Genomic DNA, 27,997 nt, shown 5'->3' on the forward strand with positions numbered 1-27,997 from the left:
AGTCCGGCGTGGGGCTTTGGGTGCTCAGTCAGTCAGTACGGAGCTGAGCGGGGAGGACAGCGCGTGAACTTACCTTTACCTACTTTGCGTCACCGAGAAAGAAGTCACCCACGCGCGGAGGAGACGATGAGTGGAAACATCTGGGCGCGGCACACTTCATCTCTGGACGAGCTTCCACTCGGTCGAGCCGCTTTTGTATTTCCTCGCTGAATATCGTGTGGACATTTTGGATTTTTTTTCCTCCCCCTCTCCTCCGATGTGAAACCAGCACATATGTTGTACCCCTTTAGAGTTCATTTTTAAACATTCCCATTACGTTCAAAGTGCGACTTCAACAACTTGAACACAGCTTTGTTAACAATATGAGCCAACACGGTCAGTTTCGAGTCGCTCTTTAAGTGGGGAGGGGGCTAGCTGTTAGCCCCGTTAGCTCGAAACCATTCGAAGTATCGTCGAGCGATGCTGACTTTTGTAGCCGACTAAATGCTCTCCTCTCGGCACCAAATCGGAGTGTAATCGTGTGTGGATATCACGGGTGGACACAGTGACGCCAGCAAGACATCAAGGTGGGTGATTTTTTTCCCCCCTCCGTGTTATCGCGTCTGTTAGCCGGGGGGCCCCTCCGGACGACATGCTAACGATGCTAACCGGGCTAGCCGCGGCGGAGTAGTCGCAGCAGGCGACTCACGTCCTGATGTTTTCTCATCCGGAGATTGATTGAAACTCATTTTAGGTCTAAATGGTAACAATTGATTTGAATTTGGGTTGAAATTGTTGATATTTGTGAGTTGGGTGGTTATAAATGGTGTTAACAGCTGTTTTGTGTTTTTTAGGGAACAGATACTGGACAGGGTGGTCAATTAAACAAGGTTACACAGACAAAACATTTATTAAATTTCGACTAATTTGTGATATTTGTGTTCTGGTGCTAGTCCGGGTTGCTCATAAACATACTCAGCTGTTGGTGGATCGTTTTCTTCTGGGGTCACCTGCGTTTCATGGTCTGAACGTAGCATAATTTTGTGCTTGTTCTTTTTATTTTTATCCTTCGTTTTCTTCTTCTCAGCCATTTTTGCTTTGGTCTTGTCTTTTATTTTTTTATTATTATTTTTTATCTAGTAGTAGTAGTTATTGTTGTTTTGATGTGCAATTTGTAACTGTTCTAGTTCGTTTTCATGGTCCCTTTCTTCCTGTATTTCTGGTTCTAGTTTTTGTTCTTGTTTTCCCCTTTTTTGTACTTGTTTCTCGTTCCTTTTATTCTTTATTGCTCTGGTCGTTTCTCAGCATCTTGCTCTTCTTTGTACTTTTCTTGTTCAAATTTCTATTATTCTGGTCCCTCTTCGTCTTCTATTTAGGATTAATGTTCGCTTTCATTTTCTGACTAGTTCACTAATCAGATTAGCCAGGGTCATTTAATCCATTTAAGATTGGTGGAGAACATATGCACGTAATCTGTGACTTCTCTGTTTAAAAAAAATGTGTAGGAAAATTGAGCATGAACACAGAAGATCTTCTGGTTCACTGGCGGTCCGCTGCTAGAGTTTTTGTTTGTTGTGACAGCGTGAAACCCTCCACTCTCGCACCCCCCCAAATAAACAACGGCTGGCGTCCGGCCAATGGGATCCAAAAGCTTGACCCGGTTGAATTAACCCTTGACCTAAGAGGGCGTCCACATGTTGCATGAAGCCTCCATCCATCTGACGTGTGCCATAGAGGATGTCATACGAGACGATACCGTTGTCAAACGCCTGTAAATTACCCGTATTTTCATTCAAGCTATTCAGTGCAGGCTTAGTTCCTGTTGGTGACATGTTGAGAGATGTCAAGGGAGAAGCGAAATTGCAAAAACGACCTAGCATCGCGTGCAAGCATGTTTCGCTTCAATGTTTCCTGTAACTGGTCATATGCAAAATAAGAGAAACACCATTTAGTGTAAAAAAATAAATAAAATGTCATATAAAATATAGTGGATGGACAATACACAAATATAGAATAAATGAGGAAAAATATAGGATTAAAAAGAAAAAAAAGACTAAAACTATTGGAAAAAGTAGCAAACACCACAAAAAAATCGTAGAAATAAAATCCCTCAAAATGTTAGAAATTGCCTCAAAAATGATTAAATATTTGAAGAAACTACAGAAATACAAAAAAACTGCACAAATATTGTATAAACAGTAAAAAAAAAAACACCTGCAGAATTATTTGTTAGTAATTGCAAAATATAAAAAATATAAACAGATGAAAAAAACACACACAAAAACCCTACACAATACTACATAAAAGCTTCTTCCAAAATATTAGACAAAACACAATTAGGTGGAAAAAAATGGAATATAGAAAAAATACTGAACAAGTTTTGGAAAAATTATACAAATACTGAATTTGACATAAGAAATGACAATTTTATTGAAAATAATGAAAAAAATAATCCAGTAATCCAAACTGTTAGACAAAAAAATATATTTAATAATAATAAATAAAATAAAAACTACTCAAATATTAAAGGGAAAAAAACCCGAAAGTTTTGAAAGATACACAAAAATTTTAGGGGAAAAAAATAAGATGTTAAACATGAAATAGACAAATATTTGAAGAAAAAAATATGTGGGGAAAAATGAAAGCTAAATTCTTACTAATCGCTGCTCAGTTTGATAAGCTTCATCTGGTCGCTTTTGCACCCTAGTGATGCACTTCAAATAATCACTTGACTAGTGATTATTTCTCAGTTGTCCGTACAAACCGAATGATCAGCAGATGATCTCCATTGAATAAATCATCCATCTGTGCCCTCGTGTCTCCTGTGACCCAGATAGAACACCGCACCAGTCGCCGTCACGTATAAAATCTCATTCAAGCAAAGTAAAACGGTTACGCTTGCTTTCGTGACATGTTGACCGTCTTCAAATTGACCTTGAAATGAACCCCACCGCGAGCACCATTTGGACATTTTTTTTGCAGTATTTTTGTTTGGTGTCAGGAAGTGGAGCAGAAGCTGACGAGTGTTTGGCGGCTGATTGGGGCGACGTGATGAATAAGTGAGAATGTTTCTCGCTGGCCGGTTTCTTTTGTCCCCGGCCGGGGGCCTTGCACTGTGGCGCCATTGTGCGGCTATTTGCTTGTGGCCTCTTGTGAGACGCCGCGCGGCCATTTTTTGCCAGACAAACGCAGAGATGACAACAATCTCGCTTTTAGCACCTACCTTGGGTTTAAGTGTGTGGTTCGGTTCATGTTGAAGAAGTGGTTATCACGTCCGGCTTACAGTTCTAAAGTTTTTTTTTGGGGGGGGGGGGGTGGTCCTCAGCTGCTCCCGACTTCCTCCCACGTTACAAAAACAAACATGTTCGCTTCATTGAAGCATCTAAACTCTAGCTGACCCACGACCCGAATAGGGGACAAGGGTTATAGAACACGGTAAACATGGTGGATTATATTCACGTTGACCGTCGACTATACTGCCTAAAGCACATCCAACACATCCAGCCACGGGGCTGAGCTGCACTGTTTTAAGTGGCTTGGGAACTACCAAATATTCTCCGCGATGAGTCCGAATGAGAGGACATGTATCGTCACACTTTTGGATGATTCTCAGAAAACATTCAACAATCTCTTGGGAAACAAAGGGCTGAGCGACTTATCTTTATTCATATATAATTTTGACCTAGTTTTGAACAAGTACATTTTGGGCACTCCTGGGCCATGTTTTCTCAGAACCACCCGTTTAATATTTTTCTGTTCTTTTTTTTTTTTTTTCATTTTTTTTTTTCAGTGTTGCTGCTGGGTCTGTTACCCGCTGTCCACCAGCCGCCCAGGTGCTTTCGACCTAAATGACAAGGTATGTCAATGCCAATACTAGGGGTGGGAATCTCTGAATGTCTCACGATTCGATTTAATTCCGATTTTTGGTCTTTCGATTCGATTCAGAATCGATTTTTGATTCAAAATGATTTGATTCACAATGATTTTTTGCTTCAATCTATAGATGTGCAAGGAATTGTAATGATCTACTCCAGTCTGACTCGCTAATGCTAATTTGCTAATTTTACTCGCGGCACTTTCATCACTCAAAAGCCTCCACGCTGCAAAAAAAAAACTTTTATCGGAATAACTTGATCGTGACTTTTCCCTTCTACTCTCTAATGTGGCTACAACTTAACAGTGTATTAGACCGCGTGGAACCACACTGCCCCTCAGTGGCCAAATCGGGTACAACATGAACAGCGTTCCAAATAAAGGCACACACAGACAAAGGCAAGAGACAGTATAAAATAATTTAAATAAAATAGATTTTGGGACATTTAAAATCGATTCTGAATTGAACTAAATGACAATCGCAATTCTTATGAGAATCAATTTTTTTGGGTTGGGGGGGCACACCCCTAGTCAACACGCACACTGATTTTTTGTCATTTATCTTGATTAAAATAAACAGACTACTAAAAACGTACTAACTAAACCTTTAGTCTCGTGACGCAGCTGCAATTTAGCTCTCACGGAAGTAAGCGGCGGCGTCCGAGGTGACAGGAAGGGCCACGCCTTGTTGGGCCTGAGGCCACCTGACATGAACCACCTGCCAAACCAGTTCTCGCTAGACCAGGCATCTATCTGTTTTCGCCCCCCCCCCCCGGGGTCGCAAATAGATTTTTTCTGCTCACGCTTCCTCGGTTTTACCGGTTATAAATGTCACTTTAGTCTAAATTGCAAGTTTCTCTCGCTCTCGGCGGTGGGAACAATCTTGTTGATTGTGAACGCGAACAGCGGGGCCAAGTGACGCGGGGACTAACTTGCGCTGTTGATCATTATGCTCCAACACAAGTATTTGTTTTGAGAATGTGACGCTTGCTTGGCGCTTTGTCCCAAAAGCTCCTAACTGTGTGTCCCAATTATATTTGATAATTATGTTTACTACTTAAACCACAATTTCTTTAAGGTATTGTTATATAGCTCATTTTGAGCCTGTGTCGTATTATATGCCATATTCATAACAGGGTGTTTTAAATTTGGTTCTATTCACTGGATGAAAAGTGTCGTAGATTGCACCAAAGTGTTCTTAAAAAGTTGTAGTCCTAAATGTGGTCGTATTGACCGGATGAGGAGTCTTCAAATATAGTTTGTTTGCGTACATTTGCTTCTTATTTTATTGTTGTTACAGTTTGGCCTCTTCCACTTGCGTTCTTTACTTGGCTTTTCCAACTTTACCTTATTTTTTTTTGTGCCTTTCTTCTTCCGTTCCTTTAATTGTCTGTGACAGCCGGCCTCTCTGCTGCGCTAATGCTCGCCGCCCTGTACAAATGAATCCCAGAGGCTCGTACTTAACGAGAGCTCATATTTAATTAACAACTTACAGGCGGTACGAAGGTTCTTCTATTTATAACTAGCAGGCCTGCATGTGACCTTGCTTGGGTCTCTTTTCTTTTTTTTTTTTCTTCATGAATCCAGATGGGTACTTGTTTGCATGGGACCTAATTATCCTGCCCTGTATGTATGTATGTATTATATATGTATATCGGCATTTTGGGTGTCAGTTTCAAAGGCAGAAAAGTCCAACCGCTCGAGAAAGATTTGAAGATTTGAGTCTCAAAGTGGCAGTTTTAAAAAAAAATAAAAAAAAACAAGAGAAGATGGGGGGCATCTCATTGTTTTCAAAATGGTGGGCTCACAAGAGTTTTTGAAAGTAACATAAAAGGCACAGCTGGTGTATGGCCTCTCAAGTTTTTGAAAAGGACACAAAACGGGTGGCGTCTCAAAATTTTGAAAATGGCGGTGTCCCTAAAGGTTTTGATAAGCACACAAAATGGTGGCGCGTGTTCAAACTGACATGTTCCTGTTCCAAGTGTTCAGTGGAGACCCACGACTATAAAAATGCTTAGCTAAACGACGTTGCCAACTAGTGGCCTGGCATGCGTATTGCAGCTTTTGCAGGTCAGTACAGCATTTTAAGTTTGTTTGTTCTCATTTTGTAGTTTTGTGTTTGAGTCTGTTGAGCCTGAAAGTGCATCAGTGGATTATAAACGAATAAATTCTCAGCGTTATGAGACATGTCCTTTTTTTGTTTTTCGAAAAATAAGTCATTGTTACATTAACTCTTTGACTGCCAAATACGTTAAATAACGTTTAGTAAAATCCTATGGAGGAGTGCCAAAGACGTTAAAAGACGTTTGTTTCAAAACAGAGGTGAAACAAGCCATTTTCTATTGTTGATTACTCAAAAACGGAATAAGGTAGAAACAAACTTTTTTTTTTCTGATGAAAGATGAGAGTCCAATCTTTCATTTGGTAGTATGTGTGTTTCCATAGTCCAAACACATCATTTTCTGTGGACCTTGAAAGATCAGTCAAAATGCTTAAATCGGCTGGCACCCACGGCATCCCTTTTCTGAAAACGTCTGGCAGTCAAATTAAATAAATCATAAAAAAAAATATCCTCCAAATTGTAATTGTTATTGTGGATTATTTTGGTCTTTAAGACATTGAGGTAAAATGGAGTGCTCGACTTGTGCGTGGTGCTCTTTTGAAGCAGCTGGCCAGCAATCGGGCCGAGAGATGTGTGGACGTGAAGCAGCGTTCTACGCAAACATGCCGACCTGCTCGTCCCGTCGCCGCTGTTTGCGCAACGCAGGTGCAAAGATGAGCAGCAGAGAAGCTTCACTAAAATGCTCTTGGAACATCTTCAAACTTTTTGGGGGGGCTTACTTAGGCCTGTGTTGAATGGCGGCAAATATGAGCTATATGGCGTCGGCGCTGTTGCAGAGTCAATGTCAGCCGTCATGTGGGCAGGAAGTGGCTTTCCAGGAAGTTCTTCACAATCTTTTCGGGTTGCAAGTTGAACATTGGCGCGCTGAAATGCATCACTTGTTGTTGTTTTCACTTTAGGCTTCATGCTATGTACATGGGACTTCTCTGGAGGGCATTGGGGTCCTCCGTTTACGATGCTCCCAATGCACGACATTTTGAGGTTGTGAACGGCGCGCAATAAACAAGTTTGTGTAGCGAACTCACGGCCTAAGAATATGTGGCCATGCGGTACATGAATTCTTGCTCAGTTACTGCCATAGACTGACGTAGTATGACTTAACTTCCAAGTTAGCATTAAGTGCTAAAATACCGCGCGGTCAAGCAATGAAACAAATGATTATTTTGATTGTCGCTGTTTCAACAATTTCACATATTTCTCCACCTGAGATTGGGAAGCAGGGAAGTGAAGAGCAGCCATTTTCAAACCACACCACAGAAACGCTATCATGTCATTGGCAAGCAGCGCCGCCTCCTAAGCTAACAGTGTTATCAGCGTTAGCTTCTGCTGATGGCTACATACTTGCATATTGAAGTCATCGTTGCGAGGTTTGTCCGTTGCGCGAACTGACGAGTGTTTTCTTTACACTTTTCCGCACATGTAGCCTCTCAACTGCATCCAAAGATAAAACATGGGAAACTATTGTATCTCCTATTTTTGGGGGGGGAATGCCAATGTACACCCGAAATTGGAAATGGGGTCTTATGATGCGCTTTTTCGCAGGGTAAAAAAAAGCTCAACGATATGGATGTAGTCCGCGTGTGCTGCTCCGTGTGTGTAGATGCCACTTTGTCCCCGTCCGCAGATCAGATTACTCGCCCTCATTTGGGGCCAAACGTTGAGAAAACAATCAGGCTTTTTGTTTTGCGGCGTCATGCGAGACCGCTGAGAGCTCAGAGGCCCCGCCGAGAAGCAGAGTGTAACTGGAACTTCAGATTCCAGTCTACTAAAAATCCCACCACCAACTTCCCCACCTTCGCAGATACCAGAAGCTCATGCATGCAATTGCTCATTTATCAACTGCGCTTTTGCTACTCACTTTGCCGGTTTTCTTTATGTTTGCTATATGTTATCTTTATCAACATTTAGCATGTTATTGTTTGATCAAATCTCTTGGACGCGCCTCCGCTATGACATGAAAGGCAGCAAAATCAGACAGAAGCTTCTTTGGGAGTTTGTTGGCATTTTGCTCCGAGCCCGAGTACATGCCAGCGACGGCGAGCAGCCTGCGTTATTAATAGCGAGCGGCGCTTGTCTGCTTGATGTGACAATGTGATTAGCGCAGGGTGGCCCTTGCTTTCCTCAAAGCAGCTTTCCATCCAGATTGTTATGGCTTTCCCGGGATTGCCTGCTACCACTGAAACATATTTTGACGGAGAGATTACAGACGGTACCAGACGGGAAATAAAGGCTGCCAGACGGCGTCGCTTCCCATGATGCAACAGGAGCGACCGCTTGAGTGGCCCAGCTGACGTGCTCGACAAACACCGCAGAACCGCCTGTCTGATGTTTACTGTCAATCATCAGTGGAATAATCGTCCCCGCTACAACCCTATTGAGTTTTTACACCAGAAAATAAAAGAGCCGATATCGGCCGATTAATCGTTCAAGCAGAGATTGTTGAGAATGGCCAGCATTCAAGTACTAATTGAATGAAATTTTAAAACGCTACAATAATGAGCGAGCACTCTAGTGACGTTAGGCCACATCGATTTGCATCAACACCGACAAGTCAAACAGCATTCCTCTCAACTTTTCCGGACCTGAAGTCTGACATTTCCGACTTTCGCTGGAATGCGGCAACAGTTCCCATGGCAACAGCCTTGACCCAGAAGGCGCTCAGGCCAGGAAAATAAAGCGGGAATGTCGCTTTCATTCATCGTTGCGGAGAGGAAGCCCACAGGGCACTCCGCCAGTTCTTGGAACTCGCCGCCAGGAACGCGGCGCTCACATGGCCACCATTCACAATCTTAGCACGTGTGTGAAATAAGTAGGCCAAGGGACCAAGTCATGAAATCAAAAATGAATCAGTTAAGTACTGTAGGTTTTTATGCAGTTTTTGTACAAACTAACTTTTTCGTGTCTTATCTTAGCGGCGCAACCCCCAAGCGTCAAGTTTTTGTTATCATGTCTACCTTTTGAGTTTCTTCATTTTGGCTTTCTATTAGTTGATCTATTTACTTTCGACATATGCACACAAGCTAGCGGCGGGCAAACTGCGGACATGGCAAACAGTGGTTCAGGCAGGGTTGTCACGGTTACCGTCGGATTTTCCCAATCTCTCAGGCCTAATGGTGTATGTGAAATGGAGGCCCGCTGTGGTTTGTTATAAGACAGTTTACAAAGGTAAAGGAAATCATTGCTTTGGACTGAAGATAATTGACATACAGTAAATCGCCCACCATCGCAGAGGTTGCGTTCTAGAACACCCCACAATAAGTGAAATCTGCGATATAGAAATTCACCTTAGGCATGTTTGTGTTATTGCATTTAAAAAAAAAATAAAAATCAGTTCCTCACGAGCCGCACTGTCCTTTCGATGCCCACACGTGGCCACAAGACAAATAACTGAAATCTACATTTTATACTGACAAAGCCACTTGTTGTTGGGGTTCTTATCATTGCAAACATGGTGCCATGCTTTTGTGCCAACATTCTTTACATGCTTTAAGCAACAAGGCCTCCCTTGTTGGACTGCATTCCGTGTCGAAACACAATGTAGCATATCCTGGTAGCAAGGTAGCAAATCCACCGCAATCTTTTGGCCTTAGTGGTTTTATTCAGTGACAGATTTACTGTAAATCACATACCAATTGTGGCGTAACAAGGTCAAAAATGGCCACATTAAGTCTCGTGTCAAATTGAAGGCGGCAATTAAGGCGGTCTACTCGCACTCTTATTGTTTTGGCAGTATGATGAAAAGCATTTCCAAACTATTCAGCAAAAGTTATGCAAATATAAGAAAAACATTTTGAGGAAAAGAAAAGTACTACAAAATTATATGAGACAGAAAATAGATAGAAAATGGGAAAATATTTGACAAAAATAGAGAAATATCACAAATCTAGACAAAAATAATGATAGATTAAAAAGTGCAAAATATTACATAAAAAATGAAAACCAAAGATATTGCATGAAAAATATGAAAATATTAGACAGATATAAAAAAGTGAAAAAACATGACAAAAAGACACGAATATCGTGACAAAATATTGCACAAAATTGTAAATATTTCATGAAGAATGAACAAATATTAGTAAAAAATATAACAATATAAAAAGCAAAAAAAAAAAAAATTCTTTAATACAAAAATATTGGTGAATTCTGTAAAAAAAATATATATATAAAGGGAAAAAAATCAGACCACTACAACTGAAAAAAACACAATCAATTATTCCATCCATAATAATGTAATCTTAACTAATCTTTTGTTCTTGTTTCCCCTCCCTGCAGTGCCTGAGGATGTCGAAGCGCAGCTTCTTCGTTCGCCTGGTGCCATGCCGCTGCTTGCGGGGCGAGGAGGAGGCGGTGACGTCACTGGACTACTCCCACTGCAGCCTGGAGACGGTACCCAAGGAGATCTTCAGCTTTGAGAAGACGCTGCAGGAGCTCTTTCTCGACGCCAACCAGATTGAAGATCTGCCCAAAGTGAGCCAGGCCTACTTTTAGTTCCGCTTTCCTCCTGAGCTCCAGTCACTCAATTTGACTTTTTTTGCCACCAGCAACTATTCAACTGCCAGCTGCTCCAGCGACTGAGCATGCCTGACAACGACGTCACGGTGCTGCCGCCGGGCGTCGCCAATCTCATCAACCTCAGGGAGCTCGACGTCAGCAAAAACAGTAAATTGGGAATTTGCCTCCAGTGGGGGTTGGGCGGGGGGTCAATTTAGCTAGCTTAACTCTTTGACTGCCAAAAAACGTTAAATAACGTTTCGTAAAATCCTATGGAGGAGTGCCAAAGACGTTAAAAGACGTTTTTTTTTTTTTTTTAAAAAACAGGTGAAACTACCCATTTTCAATTGTTGATTACTCAAAAACGGAATAAGGTAGAAACAAACTTTTTTTTTTCTGATGGAAGATGAGAGTCCAATCTTGTTTTGGCAGTATGTGTGTTTCCATAGTCCAAACACATAATTTTCTATGGACCTTGAAAGATCAGTCAAAATGCTTAAAATCGGCTGGCACCCACGGCATCCCTTTTCTGAAAACGTCTGGCAGTCAAAGAGTTAAAGCTAAAGAAGTTGACCTCTGTTGGTATTTGCAGGTATCCAGGAGTTTCCAGAAAACATCAAGAACTGCAAAGTGCTCACTATCGTGGAGGCCAGCGTTAATCCCATCTCCAAGTACGTATGGAAAATGCAAAGCACAACGCGTATGTAGGTTGGTACGCTCGTGTGCTTCATCGTCTTCCCCGAATATGCTTGTGTGCGTTCAGGCTCCCCGATGGCTTCACCCAGCTCATGAGCCTGAGCCAGCTCTACCTGAACGACGCCTTCCTGGAGTTCCTACCAGCCAGTTTCGGCAGGTCTGTTTGGGGCGGGATCTCAAAAAACTTGGATGTTATCACGGGACTTGATATCTTAGTTTAGGCAAACAACTCGTGAGTTCAGCCAAATATTTTGATGACATTCTGCTCCAAAAATCAAGAATAGGCATTTTGAGACCGAAATAAACAGCAGCATCATTTTGTGGCTAAACCGGTTCTTCAGTGTCGCCTGTTTGTGGTTTTCACGTGTGACGTGTTGGGCATGTTGTGATGACGCACCATTAGTCAAAACATACAGTGAGTTCCAGTGAGTATTTGTATGGTGACAATGATGACATTTGCATTGTTCTTGTGGCTGCAGGCTGACTAAGCTGCAGATTCTGGAGCTGAGGGAGAACCAGCTGAAGATGTTGCCAAAGTAAGTAAGAGGAGAACCAACCTCACCCACCTCCTCTCTCCCGCACTAGTCAAACCCACCGTGTTACGTAAACTCAACCCCCCACTTCTCTTTCCCGCCGGCTTGCTGCAACAGGTTTTGTAATCTTTTTTGCCGTAACGGTGAGATGAGGGTTGGACCTCAGTCAGAAAACATTTCAGAAAACTCTGGGTGCTTGCTTGGGGGGAAATTGAACAACATGAAAATGAGTCCGCTCATCTTGTCCGTTTTTTTTAAACTTGCTGGTTGCTGTTTAAAAAAAAAAAAAAAAAAAAAAAGTTGCTAGAGGTCCTAAATTTGCAACACCAACTACAATTATGAACCAGTTCTTCTCACTGTTTGTAGCCACGTTGCTAGCGTTAGCAGTGCACATTAGCGAGGACACGTTTAGAACTGCAGAAGCCGAGCAATAAAGTCAATATAATCCATAGAATTGATTAATCGATAAAATCACTTGATCACCTAACCTTAAATTGCACATCTCCCACGCCATGAGACCTCCACACCACGCCGTAGCCTATGTTACTCTTCAGAAGCTAATGCTAATCTGTCTTTTAGGCTTTGACGCCATAATGTTCTTATGTAGTCTGTCACTCGAAGGCAGTGTGGGGGTGGGATTATGGTAATTAGCCACATTGTGATGTCACAATCTGACAACATTCAGACCGGCTTGCTCAAGGGCACATTTTGGGGGAAATAGGCAGATGACAAAAGATTTACTTGGTTGTTTAATTTGACGCTAGATGGGTGGGAAACTTGCATGGCCCCTTTGCCTTCCATTTTACCTCCACCCCCGCATGTTGACGTGACAGACGCCAGAGCCGTTAGAATGCCGGCTGACCTTACAAAGAGAGGCAGCGGCCATCGTGAGAGTTGCCTCGGGCGACGCGCAGGCATCTCTGGAGATGTCAACAAATGTTTCCGCAGACAAAGAAAGCCTTTTCGGGGGCTCGCTCTCACACAGCGGGGTCGGAGTCACAAACCGTAACCGGTCATTCCGGAAAATTCTGCATGGCTCATTGTAAGCACAAAACACCAGGAAGCTACGTCGCCGTCCAATGACAACCGTGACGGTCACAATATATTTCATTAAAAATGCACCAATCGGTGCCCTTTTTTTTTTCCTCATCGTTATACCTCAAGGATCATGAATGACCCACACAGTTTGCACCCTGCATTTAGAGCTGTTTTGCGGCGTGTGGTCCTGTCTCATGCAAATGATCCAGTCTGGATTTGATCTCAGTGTGGTGGGTGGTGTCATGTAAATTTGCCAAATTATGACATCATAATTATGCAGAATAAGCCTCGGCTTGCTCACAGACAACATTTTGAGAAAATGTGTCAAAAGTGGACATTTATTTGGTTGTACGAGGTCATCAGGCGCTGTGGGAAATTATCCAATCACACTTAATTAGTCTGAAAATGATTTATTTACTCCAAATAATTCCAAATAATGTATCATTGTTTATCTATGCCAGTGACATATAGTGACAGCACACATTTTGTGACATTTTTGTTTGTAGATGTGCTATGATTTTTTTTTTTTTATGTTACGTATGCGTTTTGACTGAATAAAGGTTGGGAAATACTGCTCTAGTGACCCAATTATTTGTTTTCACATTTATGAAAGTCACTTTTAGATAAATAATATGTCTGCATTAAGATGTTTGTGGGGTGGACTTGAACATCTAAACAAAATGGCTTCCAACGGACGTACTCGCTATGGGCTGAGTGTCAACACTTTTTACAGCGGGCGCTCCAAATTGCCGTGAAGTCGACTTAAAAGGTGGTTGGCAACAGCGTTCCCTTTCTGACAAGCGTAGTTTTTGCATGTCTTACATTCTCGCTTTATGGGGAGCCCCCGAGATGTAAACAGAGCCATCGGTGGGCTTCTGCTTTACATCGATACGAGAGCCGGCCAAAAACAACCCACACAGACATGTTTGAAGGACTTGGTCCACTTTTTTCCACAACACACTGACACATTTTACAACCCTTAAGAGGTGTGTGTGCTTGTCCGCAGGAGCATGCAGAAGCTCACACAGCTGGAAAGGTTGGACCTGGGCAGCAACGAGTTCACTGAAGTGGTGAGTGTCCCTGCGGCCTGGTGAGGGCTGTTACCAAAGCGCCACTTGGCACACACACACACACATTTTAACCTCCTTTCTCACCGTGCCGTCTGCAGCCTGAGGTGCTGGAGCAGCTGACTGGAATCAAGGAGCTCTGGATGGACGGAAACCGGCTGACGTTCTTGCCAGGGGTACTGACTTGCACACGTCATCCGCAAAAAAAAAAAAATTACTACCAAGCTTTTTATATAGCGCTTTAACTACTTTTTATTTTATTATTTATTTGTTTGTTATTGTTGTTGATTTGTTTTATTTGTTATTTATTTAATTATGTTATTATTTTATTATTCTATTTAAAGTCTGAATGATTATGTTAGCTTAAATGAGGAACTCAGTTTTTTTTTTTCCTATACAGTGGTGCATTTGCTTATCGCTAGAGGTGCAAGGATTGATTGATTGATTGATTGATTGAGTGTGAAATTGATCAACTATTTCGATAATTGTTTCGAGCCATTGTTTCACTTATGATTCAGATTTCACCTGGTCAATAGGAAATATTCAGTGATTTAAGTATTTTTTGAAGTGGTACGTCATGTAAAAAGATTTTCAGCGAAATATATATATTTTTTATAATAGATGCCATGAACATTTCAACAGTAAAGACAAGAAGCCGTCTGTCATTCTTCGATTAAAAAAAATATGTTTTTTATGTCGTACACTTTGTTTGACATCCACCGAAACTCACGCTGCTTAACTTTGACATCTGTTTGATCCTTATCAATTTGTTCCTTAGCCCCGGAATGCAAACAGCACAACTCTTGGTCCGAATCGGCTTCCTGACGCTGGGTTTGTTGTCTGTACTTGTCGTCAGATGCTGGGCACGCTCAAGCAACTGCTCTACCTGGACGTGTCCAAGAACAACTTGGAGATGGTGGACGAGCAGATCTGCGGCTGCGAGAGTCTGCAGGACCTGCTGCTGTCCAACAACGCCCTCACGCAGCTGCCAGGCTCCATTGGTAACACGCCCCCAAACTTCCCCATTACCATTTATGTGTATGCAGATGGAGGTTTTCCCAAATAGATACCCTAAATCCCAGCCAGACAATTGATTCATCAGAACTTTAATGAGGAAAAAAAAGATTCCAATAGATGAATAACAAAATAACAAGAAGGCATCAAACAAGAAGATGTCAGTTTAAAGTGATGGTTAAATATCCTGCTCTGGGAACATGAACACAACACAATCAGACAAGTTGGGGATTTATTTGCAGTAGAACGAGAGTATTGATGACAGTCTTCCGTAATCCAATACATCACTGTGATGGAAGTTTGCCGTTGCTAAGCACTCTGATGTGTTGTTGTGTAACTCTCTCTCTCTCTCTCTCTCTCTCTCTTTGTGGTTCTCAGGCTCGCTGAAGAAACTGACGGCTCTGAAGGTGGATGAGAACCAACTGATTGAGCTTCCCGACTCCATCGGAGGGTGAGGATCATCCTCCTTAACTAATCCTTCACTTTCTTCCAAACAAGCAATTATCTGCTGCGCTAAGAGTGCGTCTGGCGCAGATTACAAAACCCCGATGGTTGATTTTAATCCCGTGTGAGGATTGAAAGCTGCGCTGTGTCGGTTGTTAGCGCGGACGCATGCTGTTGTCGGATTTATAATAAGCCTCCCCTTTCCCTCACTCTTGTCAGGGTTTTAAAGATGAGTCCATATGTTAACAGTCAGATGAGCAGATTAGCGGCCGTGCTGTGCTGAGGACAGTCAGCGAGTGTGTGTCATGCCTCTGAAACCACCGCCGAAGCTGATGAATTCTGGATGGACTTCATCAGCAAATTCCACAAAAAAATTAGCATCACAGCCACAGGATTCACCTGTCTTTGCCTTTCACATGGAACAAAGCAAGGCACGATGTGACCATGACTGCCTGCAGCTTTCACACAGCTGACATGGAATCCCACGTTCAGATAATTAGATGACGCCACCGTGTGGGGTGTCGCGTTCAACTTCACGCATCAGCTTTCCACTATTCCATTTCACATAGAGGATGTCCTCCTCCTGATGGTACTCCTGTAAGTCAGGAAATGAGTCCTTCTTTCTGTGTCTGTTCCTGTCACGCAAAGCACCAATATGGGAGAAAAAAAAAACAGACTTTGATCACAAGTGTGAAAGGGTCTAAAGACAAACGGACGCCTTTTACTCAGTCTTTGCACAATTGAAAGAAACATCAACAACAAGGATTTACCACGACTCGGCACGCTGTCAGATAATTAGATGACCTGCCTCTGTTCTGCTTTCGATACTGCCCCCAAAAGCCCAGAAATGACCCGATCCATCCCCTTTTCATGTTGGGGATTTTCCACATGCTTAATAAGTTGGTCGTTTGTTTCCCGCCCATCAGGCTGACCTCTCTCGACGAGCTCGACTGCAGCTTCAACGAGATCGAAGCCTTGCCGCCGTCCATCGGCCAGTGCGCGGCCATGCGCACCTTCGCCGCCGATCACAACTTCCTCAGCCAGCTCCCCCCCGAGGCGAGTGCCCATCGATTAGCCTCGTCACTCGTGTCTGCCAGTGCTCGCCTCAACATCTGTGCGATGTGTTTTTCAATGCCAGATGGGCAACTGGAAGAACGCCACCGTGCTGTTCCTGCACTCCAACAAGCTGGAGTCGCTGCCGGAGGAGATGGGCAACATGCACAAGCTGAAGGTCATCAATCTGAGCAACAACAAGTGAGTGTCGCACTGATCGCGAGCGTGTTCATACGCAGGCGGCTTTAAAGTGTCAGCATTCGGGCTGGCCAATATGCTTTTAATATTTTTAATTTTTCCCCCCCAAAAAATCCAATTTCTGGCATAATGAAAATGCAAATGACTATAATGACATTATTCAAAACACATTTTGCTTTATTTCCCTCCCCTTCTGTGATTTGCTTTATTTTTTCCACACAGTATGCGTTTTCTTTGCTGTCCACCGGGCACCTTTCTTGGCATATTGAATTTGCTATGAAAACAAATCCGCTCTTGTCTGTTTCATACTAGGAATTAAACTTGTTTGTGGCTTTTTTGAAACGGTAGTAGAATGGTCGGGAAAATCACTAAATTGGCAATACTGCCTCTGTTCTTTAAACTAGTTCCTGATTGTAAAACGTCCAAAATAATAAGGCTGCTATCGGCACCCAATGTTCTGATCACAATTATTGTACTTGGTACTCTACCCCCCACACACACACACACACACACACACCCCAACTTAAAGCTTGACACTCGACTGACCTTTGACGTGTTTATAAGGCATTTACAATTATTTAACCGTGTTAGTGTTTTTGTTCCACGACAGGTTGAGGAATCTCCCCTACAGTTTCACTAAGCTCAGCCAAATGACAGCCATGTGGCTGTCTGAAAATCAGGTATTGTTATTAAAGACTCCTTGAGTCAATTCTTTTTTTTTTTTTTTTTGATGAATTCAGAGATATGATTATCTTCTTTCCTGGTCACTGTCTCGCAGTCCAAACCCCTGATCCCGCTGCAGAAGGAAGAGGACCCCGAGGCCCAAAAAACCGTACTGACCAACTACATGTTCCCGCAGCAGACCAGAACCGACGACTGTGAGTGTGAAGCCTTAGTTTGACCTGCATGCATGTTTAACGGGTGCTACCTGACACTCAGGTGCCGCCTCCTGGCGTCATGTTATGCAAACCGACCTCTCTTCCGGAGTAACCGTCACCCGCTTGACCTGATAAAATGATAGCCCAGGTGAAGCCGTCGGCAGAAAGTCTAGTAACATGCGTGTGTGTACATTTGAATTGAACTGTCAATTTATTAAGAGGCCTCCTTTCAATGGAATTTTGCAGTTTTGATAAGTCCCTGTTGTTCTTGCACCACCTTGTGGTTAAACTCTGAAAGGCACACGTTCAATATAGGAGGTTTAAATACAGGAGTCCTGGATAAGATTATACAAACGAAGACCTGAATTATCCTTGGAAAATTTTAACTTAATACTAACATCCGCCATTAATTTTTTTACAGTAGATTTGAGATGCATTATTGTTGGACTGTATTTCCCCTCTTAGTGATATTAAGTTTTAAAAAAAGAAGAAGAAGAAGAAGAAAAAAAAGTCTAAATGTGGTTAAAGTAGCCTTTGGGGGGGTCTTATTTAACTTCCTTGAAGCGGCAGATACTCTGAAATAAAAGCGAGCTCAGTATTTACTCCAAATGTTCAGTACTTACTTAGGATTTAAGGTAACAGCTCAGTCCACATTTTCTACAGTAATGGATCAAAATGAAAACAGGAAGATATTTTATGACATATAAAATTAAACTTAAAAAACTGCCAGCAAGAGAAGTATTGCTGCATTGTTAAATGAATGTTGATCATTTTTTTTTGATAGCGATCCCTCACCCTCTGCCGCTTGTGTTCCAGACATTCCCAACTCTGACTCGGAAAGCTTCAATCCAGCCTTGTGGGAGGAGCAACGTAAGCACCGAGCCCAGGTGGCCTTTGAGTGCGACGAGGACAAGGACGAGAGGGAAACGCCCCCGAAGGTACAACGCGTCCTTCCCAAGACCTCCACCGTCATCCCGTTTTGTGAACGTTTGGAATAAACGTGTCTCCCTTTTCCCCAGGAGGGCAACTTAAAGCGTTACCCCACACCGTATCCCGACGAGCTGAAGAACATGGTGAAGACGGCCCAGTCGGTGGCGCACCGGCTCAAGGAGGACGAGTCGAGCGAGGAGTCGGGTCGAGACTCCAAGCCCCCCGCAGAGAGGAACCACATTGGCGTGCAGGACGTGGGAGTCAAGGTCTTCGAATCACAGATATTGTGTCTCATGTATGCTTGTTCCACATTAGTGTCTTAGATGACAAAAGTTTGCATTTACTCATTTTAAGTCCCCCCCCCCACACACACACACACACACATTTTCTATTTTTATTCATGGTTAAAAAAAACACCAGCTTTTGGTGTTCAAAAATTCTGTCTCATCTCAAAAAACACATACAGGCTAAGTTTGTCTGTGTTTCTATAATTAACAAATTTAGCCTTTTTAGATATTCAGTTCGCAACGTTACAAGAAAATATAAACTATTTGTATACAAGTTAAAAAAATAATAATAATAATCACTTTTCCATAGTATGTTAATGTTTTTTGTTTTTTTTGCAGGTGATTGAAGCTCCCTGTCCTAATGGCCTGGTGCCAGACTTGGCAGTCAAAGCTTGCAACACCACCTTCACCATCCCAAACATTCCAGAAGTAGCATCCCGAGACACAGAGTCCGAGTCTTTCAGCTCCCAACAGGCCCCGCTCAAATCGTCCGAGAGCTCCACCATAAACCACGAGGACACGCTGGAGGTAAATCAAACGTACATCATACATGTGTACAATTTGCACCACAAAAAAGGGAAAGAAGAGGGCGGCCACGTCAACTTGTGTTTATGAGACGTAACTTTTTTTTAATGCGGACCCGGCTAAACTTTGGTCAATCCTGTCTCCGAGTTTCGGAGCTGAAAGCCTTTCTCTCCTCTGTCCAGGACTCCGAGGAACTCTCTGACGAGGAGGAGATGAAGATTGCCGAGATGAGGCCCCCCCTCATCGAGATCTCCATTAACCAACCCAAAGTGGTGATGCTGAGTAAGGACAAAAAAGGTACCTTTTGTCTACAGAGGAGGGGTTCTCAAACTTTTCAGGTCCAGTTTTTTTCCCCCCAAAGACTGATACATGGTACTTTGAGAGCGAAAGTGTTTTTTAGGTGGTCCTTAGTGTAAAGCGTTTGAGAAACACTACTTTACTATGTATGATTTATTGCAAATTATTTTGAGCATCCCCAAGTTACGACTTGCGAGCGAACCCGATTTTGAGGCGCTCTGATCGACACGAGGCAGGATGAGTGACGGCGCCTTGTTTTGAACATGCAGACGACAGCAAGGATGCCGACTCGTTGCTGGACGACACGGTGGCCAACAGCAACCAGAACAACAGCAACTGCTCGTCGCCGTCGCGCATGTCGGACTCCGTGTCGCTGACCACCGACAGCAGCCAAGACAACTCCCTGTGCACCCCCGAGAGGGAAGCCAAGATGCCCTTCCTCCCCAAGAGCCGGTCCGCAACACGCCGAGTGTTCTTTTGAGATCCTCACAACGTCCCGCTTCTGAGTTCTGCCGCTGTCTTCCTTCCAGGCACGAGGATGAGAACATGAACCCCTCCAAAGACGCCGGCGGGCTGCTGCACAACGGCAATGGCTCGGAAACTTCCCTCCAGGCGCTCCTGAGGGCCCAGCGGGGCCCGACCGAACCGGCGGGTGACTACGACCTGACGATGGAAGCCCGACTGGCCTTCATTGAGAAGGGACTCAACAACGGACTTGGCGGCGGCTACAACAAGTGGGACCAGATCAACATGAACGTTTCGCACCTGCCGACAGACAACATGGTGGAGCCTCATAATGGTTCAGTGGGACGAGAACAAATGGACGGCAAGTGTGGTTTTGACAACCATCATTTCCAGAACGGGAACCAGCAGGTTAGCGACGGGTCCTCGGGCGGCGGCGAGATGTCTCACAGCACCGAAGAACTGTCCCCTGAGAGGAGGTGCCACCCCTCTCAGGTGAGCAAGTCTCAGAGTGTCAGCAACATCGAAGCGGGTGGCATGAAGATGTACTCTTTTGACGGTGACACCGTGGCGGAGGGGGGCGTGGCGGGCGGCCCCGCTCCAGCGCTCACGGCTCAAGGCCAGAATATAGTGAGGAGCAAGTCCGCCTCCTTGCTAGACGACCACAACCTCCACGTCTACCCAAGCTCGGACCTGCTGTCTTCCGCCAAACCTCCCACCAGCACCGGCAGGTACCCAGTGCCCTCCAGCGGCACCACGGGCGCTTCCCCGCCTCAGTACAACGTCCAGTACTCGAGCAAAGACGCCATGTGGACCCAGAGGACGCCCATGCCGCCGGAACACCAAGGCTACCTCCTCCCCGCCGCCCATTCGCTCGCCAACACCAACTACTCCAATCGCAATCAGGCACCGCCATACCCGATGCCGCCCCAGCAAAGGGGCCCGCCTTTGGGATCCAAAATTCCAGGCGACATGTGGGCCAAGGAGAGACTACAATCTACCAGCAACCAGCCCGGCGGAGGCACTTTACAGCGGCAGAGCAGCACCACCTCCACCGCCTCCGTGGGCGAGCCTCGCCGCATGCAGCTGCCCGAGGGCGACTACCTGACCTACCGGGACATTCACGCGCCCGCCAGGGGCCCGCTGGCCATGAGCCAGGCGGCGCAGCGGCCCATCTCCACCAGAACGTACAGCATCGACATAGCCGCTCCGGCGAGGCCGCCCGGTGCCCGGCCGCAGCCCCACGAGCTCCCGGAGAGGACCATGTCGGTCAGCGACTTCCACTACCCTCACGGCAGCCCCAGTAAGAGGCCCAACGTCAGAGTCAAGTCGGAGCACTCGCTCCTGGACGGGCCCGACCTTGTGTCGGGGGCGCCAGGAAGGGTACCGGCCGACTGGAGGGACCAGGTGATGCGGCACATCGAGGCTAAGAAGATGGAAAAGGTAAAATAAATAAATGCATTTTAAATTACCGGTAAATGAGTCTCATGGCAAACCACCAAACAAAAAGTATATACGGAGACACTGCATTTTTTGTGCTCTTTCTATAATGCTCTAAGATGCCAAAAGATGGCGCCAAATCCCTTGGCCATAGGAAAGTAATAATCGGTGTCAAGGATGTTTACATGTTGAAGTCAAGTGATACATCTCAACTGAGAGGTCTTTCTATGTCAGAGAGAAGCTAAGTTTAATTAAACATGTGGCAAAGGAAAAATAAAATTTACCCACCAATTTAAATATTCTCAAGGGCTAACTAAATAAATGTTGATGAGCTAACTCCTCAGCATACTGTTCCTCATACCTCATTTTTAACTCATTCACTCCCAGCCATTTTCACAGAATCAATCGCCTTCACGCCCGGCTGTTTTACTGGAAGGCCCACAGAATATTGTTGTATTGCTAGAAAAACATGAAACCTACCAAAATAAAGATTAAAGTCTCTTCTTTTCATCAGGAAAAAAAGTACATTTCTATCTGTTTCCGTTTTGAAGCAATTAGCATTAGCATATAGCTAAGTTTCATCATTATTCACAAATCTATTTTGAATTCTGGGTAACTTGGAGGATTTTTAACATGGCTCTGGTTCGTTTCCTATGCCCTGCTGCCACCTGCTGGCCGTTTGTGTAATAACTACTATTTCTTCAACCGTTCATTGCAGTTGAGAGGTTGCATCAAACAAAGCCTTCTGTATGCTCATATTTATGTTTTTGGGAGCAAATGAGTTAAGTTTCTTCTCTCGACACACCTGGCCTATTTTAGCAGCTTAATGAAACCTTTAGCATGCCTTCACTTTGGTGGTTGGCTGATTACTGGTTGAGAAAGTGCTTGTTAGATATGCAGCAAATCCAGATTTTAAATATTAGAGATAGACCAATATGTTTTTTTGTTCATGGCCGATACCGATATTCATCAAAATGCCTAATATCGGCGCCTATCTCTATGAATACGGATTTAACCGGGGCCGGCCAAAATGTGATCAATTCTGCAGCCCTACTTGAAGCCTCTTTTTTTTGAAGAGTAGTTCAATATTTGTCAAATTGCTGCTTGTTGTGAAGTTGAGTTCACCGCCACCATACAACGTTTTTGTATCTTGAATCCGCTGCATCTTCTTTAAGGTGTTTCAGGAAGAGCACAAAATCTGTGAATACGTCCGTTTTTCAGCAAATAGCAAATTTGTGACTCGTGAACCATAAACAGGTGGAGCTTTACTTTACTGCCCCGTTACTTTGTCAAGATGAGGTGTTTATTTATCGCAGATTTTTTTTTTTTGAAGAAAGATTCCTATCTTTAGCCATGCATGAAGCCTTTGTTCTTTGTTGCATGTTTTTTGTGCGTGTCATGGGTGCGTTGCATGGTCGCCGCTGACGTCATGGATCGGCGCCGCCGTTCAGAACGGGCTATCCCGCTCCTTTAACTCTTATAACGCTCCGCTCGGCTGCGCGCCGCACCGCAACTGCTACTACGGCAGCTGTCGGGACGTGTTCAGGCCCTACGCCGCCGCCTTCAGCGTGAGTACCGTCCGGGGACCGCAACGCTGCAACTTGCAAGTCTTACCCGTGTTTCCTCTCCCGCTTTATCACGCAAGCATCTGTCACTTTGTACGCGTACAAGTGAGAGTATGTTTGTTTTTGTCACCAGCGCATGCCTCTGGGGCCCTCCACACACTTCCTGCTGTTCAACGTATGCAATGTAGATGTTGTGGTTTCACTTGACTGGAGTCTAGTCGGGCTTAAGTCACCAATTGTAGGCATGCTTCACTAAATCTAAAACAGCCTGTTTAGGAATAATTTCTTTTTGCTGATGATGTGACTGTTTTGACTCAGCAAGATTGTTTGACTTGAATTATGACTTAAAACTAATGACGTGACTTGCTTGATTTATTTTTATTTTTTTAAATCAGTAAATTGCTTGACATTTTGAAGGTTAAGATTTAAAGGGAAAGTCAACCCCCCCCAAAAAATGTTTTTGACAATATGTTCTATGCAGCACCACTAGTCTAAATATGGCATTCAAACAGCAAAATCCAGCAGTTTTTATCCATCTCATGGGGCGGCCATTTTGACATTTGCCGTCGACGGAAGATGACATCACAATTACTCAGGTCTCAGATAGCAACCAATTGCAGCGCAGCTTCAGCAAACAGGTGAGCTGTGATTAGTCGTTGCTTGAGCCCTGTGATGTCAGTGGCAAAATGGCCGCTCCCTGAGATGGATAAAAACAGCTGGATTTTGCTTCATAACTCATATTCCACAAATGGAATATTAACTCATTCACTGCCATTGACGGCTATAGACGTCAAAAATTCAATTGAACTATTTCTATTAGTTTTCCACTTTTTCCCCTTTTGTTAATAAGAGTATGAAAACCTTTAAAAAAAATGAACATTTAGAACAGATGTAAAATTTGTGAGGTAATTATTGAAGTCATGTGATTAATTACAATTAAAAATTTGAATCGCCTGACGCCCCTAATTTTTAAATATCTTGTTTGTTTGTTTTAAATCGCGTCAGGCGATAACGTCACTAGTTAACTCACGATTAATCACAAATTTTATATCTGTTCTAAATGTACAATAAAAAAAATCTAGGTTTTCATACTCTTGTTAACAAAAGTGGAAAAAATGTTAAACTAATAGAAATAGTTAAAATGAATTTTTGACGTCTATAGCCGTCAATGGCAGTGAATGAGTTAATCACAGTAATAATAATAATAATACATTTTATATATAGGCGCCTTTCTGGGCACTCAAGGTCACCTTACAACAACAGTTAAAAACATACAAATACAATGTTAAGAACAACATAAAATAGAATAAAAATAAAAAGATGATGCCGTTATGAATGTCATGTTTGGACTAGTGAGGTCACATATTATTGTCACGAAATGTTGAAGGTTGACTTCCACTTTTAAGACTTACTCTCCCACCTCTAGGACCCCCTCCTTCATGTTCAAATCAATGACCATTAATCATTAATCATGGCTGATGTCGTCATTGTCTCGCCACCTTATGACCTCATCATGATTGTCTTTTAACTTCCTCTGCTGCTTGCGTGGTCGTCCACTTGCACCCCCCCACCCCCACCCCCACCCCTGCACTTTTGTATTTTGGGCTGAGAAGTGACTTTTGAGTGCTTGTGGAAGGTAAGTAGCCACTAGAATTAGAGGATAGATGTTATATACAGTATCATAATAGTATTCTTATAACATAGCTGCACTTCCACCTAAATTTCCAGGCACTTAGTTCTTGGTCCCTGGTAGTTGCTGAAGCTTAAAGGTCCTTAGCGGAGATGTTCAACGTCCCTTCAAACAACTTCTCACACATGTCATTGTGTTGATTCATGAGTTGTGTGACTAATCAACTGTTTGTCTCTTTCCAGGATGATGTGTTTGCTCCACCGGGGCAGCAGAGCTACACCATGGACTCTCGCAGAAAAGTACGTGAACTTACCCTCGCACCCCTGTAGACATGGCCGTCAAGCTTATCTCTTTGACTGCCAAAAACGTTAAATAACGTTTAGTAAAACCCTATGGATGAGTGCCAAAGACGTTAAAAGACGTTTTTTTTTTTCAAAACAGGTGAAACTAACCATTTTCTATTGTTGATTACTGAAAAACGGAATAAGGTAGAAACAAACTTTTTTTTTTCTGATGAAAGATGAGAGTCCAATCTTTTTTTGGTAGTATGTGTGTTTCCATAGTCCAAACACATAATTTTCTGTGGACCTTGAAAGATCAGTCAAAAATGCTTAAATCGGCTGGCACCCACGGCATCCCTTTTCTGAAAACGTCGTGGCAGTCAAAGAGTTATCGACCATCTCCATGTCCCGCCTCCATTTCACCATCGCCGTGCCCCCGTGGCGACAAAAAGCTTTGACCTTAGCGTGTTTTTGCGGCGTGCCAGGTGCCTCTGATGAACGGTCAGGTGGTCTCGTCGGCTCGTCCTCACGCGGGTCAGACCTCCATGGCCCGCCACCCCTCCAGAGAACAGCTCATCGATTATCTGATGCTCAAAGTCTCCCAGCAGGCCCCCCCGGGGCCTCCGCGGCCGCCGCACGAGGTCAGTTACAATCGGCCCCGCCTGTTGCATCGACATCCGGCGTCATTATTCGGAATATAACGGGTGCGTTGCCTTTCAGATGCATGTGAAGGTGGAGAAAAATCCAGAACTTGGTTTCAGTATATCTGGAGGAGTGGGAGGTCGTGGAAACCCCTTTCGTCCAGATGACAATGTAAAGTTTTATCATATACTTTGTAAATTAATTTGAAACGCAAGTGCATTAATATTATTAGTCTGATCCATCCTTTCAGGGTATCTTTGTGACGAGGGTCCAGCCTGAGGGTCCGGCATCCAAGATTCTTCAGCCCGGTGATAAAATTATCCAAGTATGTCATACGTAGGATTTTAAAATCTAGTGTAAAAGTATGTGTAAATATTTCTGAAAAATATAATTCCATAAAATGAATTTTATAATCTGTAGGCTATTCAATTCCAGTGTCCTAAAAACCCAGCATCTCCCCCCATACAAGAATGGTTTGACCCAACTTGTCATAGGCCACCTGTGAATCACTTGAAAACTTTTTTTTTTTCAATTCAGTGATTTTTTTTTTTGGAGCACAGTGCTTTTACTCCAAAAGATGGCACTTTATGTTCATAATAATTAAAATCTTTATTTATAATCAAATTATTTATTTATTTTTCTTACATCTTCTTATTTCCAAATAGTTCAAGAGACCACATGAATACAAATAGAGTTCCAAAGTTTAATAAATCAAACAATGATGGTGGTTTTAAGTAGTTGTTGTGGTGTTTTTTTTGCTTCTTTTTTTTTTTTTGCTTTGCGCTGGTAAGGGGGCACTTGGCTGAAAAAATATTTCACAAAGGGTATGTCACTGAAAAAAGATTCACTGGGCTAAATAGACAAATTAGAAATTTTGGATTTTTCTTCCGAAAAAAAAAACAAACAAACTGAGAAGCACTGAAAAGTAAAAAAAAATCAAATGATTGCTTTGTTTTGTTGATGGTGTTTATTGTGCTGCCAGGCCAACGGCTACAGCTTTGTGAACATCGACCATGGGAACGCCGTGGCCCTCCTCAAGACCTTCCCCAGCACTGTGGATCTGACAATCGTGAGAGACGTGCAAGCGTAAACGGCGACGAGGGGTGGGGTGGTAGCGGGAGAGCTATTTTTGTATACAAAAGCATTGGGGGGGGGGGTCGGGGGGTGGACGCACCACTTTGAATGTAAGCGTGTTGACGCGGAGGTCAAACGGGCTGTCACTGTGGTTTCTATTTTTTCTTTTTCTTTTTAAAAGGAAAAAAAAATGAAGACTTGAGCTCCCCTTTTGTCCGTGACCACTAGGGGGCAGGATGCACCCTCACATTTGCTTGTTTTTTTTGTTGTTTTTGTGACCAAGTTGAAGCAGCAGTAGGGGACATTATGATCTTGAAAAGTGGACGCGAAGTTGAGACGCTCCGCCTAACTCTGCTTTTTATTCCATGAGACCAAAGCAAGAATGGCTGTTGGGATTGTTCCACTCGGCGCGGGTCCACATTTCATCTTTTTCTTGCCTTTATCTTAGCGTTTCGTCACGTTGGTTTGGGAGAGCACCACTCTTTTGCCTTTTTGTACCCATTCCTGTTGATTTGACTCATGCGGGAAGAGAAGCAAGTGCCATAAGAAGACCTTGAACTGTTTCAACAAGCAATATTCACACTTTACAGCAATAAAGCCTTTTTTTTTTCACGTTATTTTTTTTTTTTTAAACCCTTTTAGTAACATCACCGATGATTTTATATATGGACGAGAGTTTTGTAATGAAATAGCACATGAAATCTATATATTATATGTATACAATAGTGCGGAGAAGAAAAGGCTCTGCGTTTTGTGTAAATGTGTCACTTTTATCAGTTAGATGCTTGTTAACATGATATGAGTTTTGTTGTAGTTGACGACCGGGCCGGCAAATGATGAAACGATGAGCATGTTTCACACCTTGTGTTTGTTAAAAAATTGTGACGTTCATATTCATGTCAAGCTGTCGTCTTTTTGTAGACAATCTTGGGAAATCATTGGTCGTCGTCCATGTGGATCTGTTTGGGATGCTCACGTCTTATTTATTTTTAGCAGGCCAATTCTGCGTTTTTATTTTCTAGACGTTACTAATGGGAAAAATGTAAATACATGCGCGCGCTGCAAATTTGTTTGTTTCTTTTGTCAATTGTACAACCAGCAATAACAAGTTCCGATGCAGAGGGCACCTGTGTTCACATGTAGCTAGCGTATTTCTAATGTCTTGACCACAGACGTGCATCCCACGCGACATTCCAGATTTTGTACATATTGAATTGTTTCTGGCGTAACACCTGTGGAAAATAAACCAATGCTCTTTTCACACTGCATAATTGTTTTGTTGGGTCATTTTAATTTAAATGTTAGTCACTTACCACGGCTCAGCTATGATGGCTAATTGTTTTGATGGAATATGCCTGCTTTTTGTAGAAATTGTGTTTTATGGTGTGTGTTTTTTTTTATTAAATCAAGTGTACAGTATTGAAAACAAACACTGGAAAATTTTAAGATACATAAAGTAATGATTACGAGTCTTGCCA

At 43.3% G+C, this 27,997-nt stretch overlaps 1 protein-coding gene across 4 annotated transcripts; it reads left to right on the forward strand.

Annotated features, from left to right (window-relative positions):
- erbin (erbb2 interacting protein) lies at positions 1-27,790 on the forward strand. 4 transcript variants are annotated; one of them, XM_077586210.1, is made up of 27 exons: positions 1-566; positions 3,770-3,835; positions 10,247-10,441; positions 10,516-10,633; positions 11,058-11,136; positions 11,229-11,318; positions 11,641-11,697; positions 13,739-13,802; positions 13,901-13,975; positions 14,656-14,800; positions 15,192-15,264; positions 16,184-16,313; positions 16,396-16,511; positions 17,119-17,188; positions 17,287-17,386; positions 18,203-18,324; positions 18,406-18,582; positions 18,943-19,131; positions 19,311-19,425; positions 19,695-19,878; positions 19,956-21,330; positions 22,779-22,895; positions 24,765-24,821; positions 25,289-25,444; positions 25,524-25,616; positions 25,696-25,770; positions 26,428-27,790. In XM_077586210.1, exons 3-27 carry the CDS (start codon positions 10,256-10,258, stop codon positions 26,533-26,535), a joined length of 4,071 nt encoding a protein of 1,356 aa, XP_077442336.1. In that variant the 5' UTR covers positions 1-566; positions 3,770-3,835; positions 10,247-10,255; the 3' UTR covers positions 26,536-27,790. The 4 variants fall into 4 exon arrangements, with proteins under 4 accessions (XP_077442336.1, XP_077442337.1, XP_077442335.1 ...); XM_077586209.1 differs by lacking the exon at positions 1-566 and adding an exon at positions 725-742; XM_077586211.1 differs by lacking the exon at positions 3,770-3,835.
- Positions 27,791-27,997: the final 207 nt, after the last annotated feature.

This window comes from Vanacampus margaritifer, chromosome 14 (assembly GCF_051991255.1).
Source record: "Vanacampus margaritifer isolate UIUO_Vmar chromosome 14, RoL_Vmar_1.0, whole genome shotgun sequence".
Classification (NCBI taxonomy): domain Eukaryota; kingdom Metazoa; phylum Chordata; class Actinopteri; order Syngnathiformes; family Syngnathidae; genus Vanacampus; species Vanacampus margaritifer.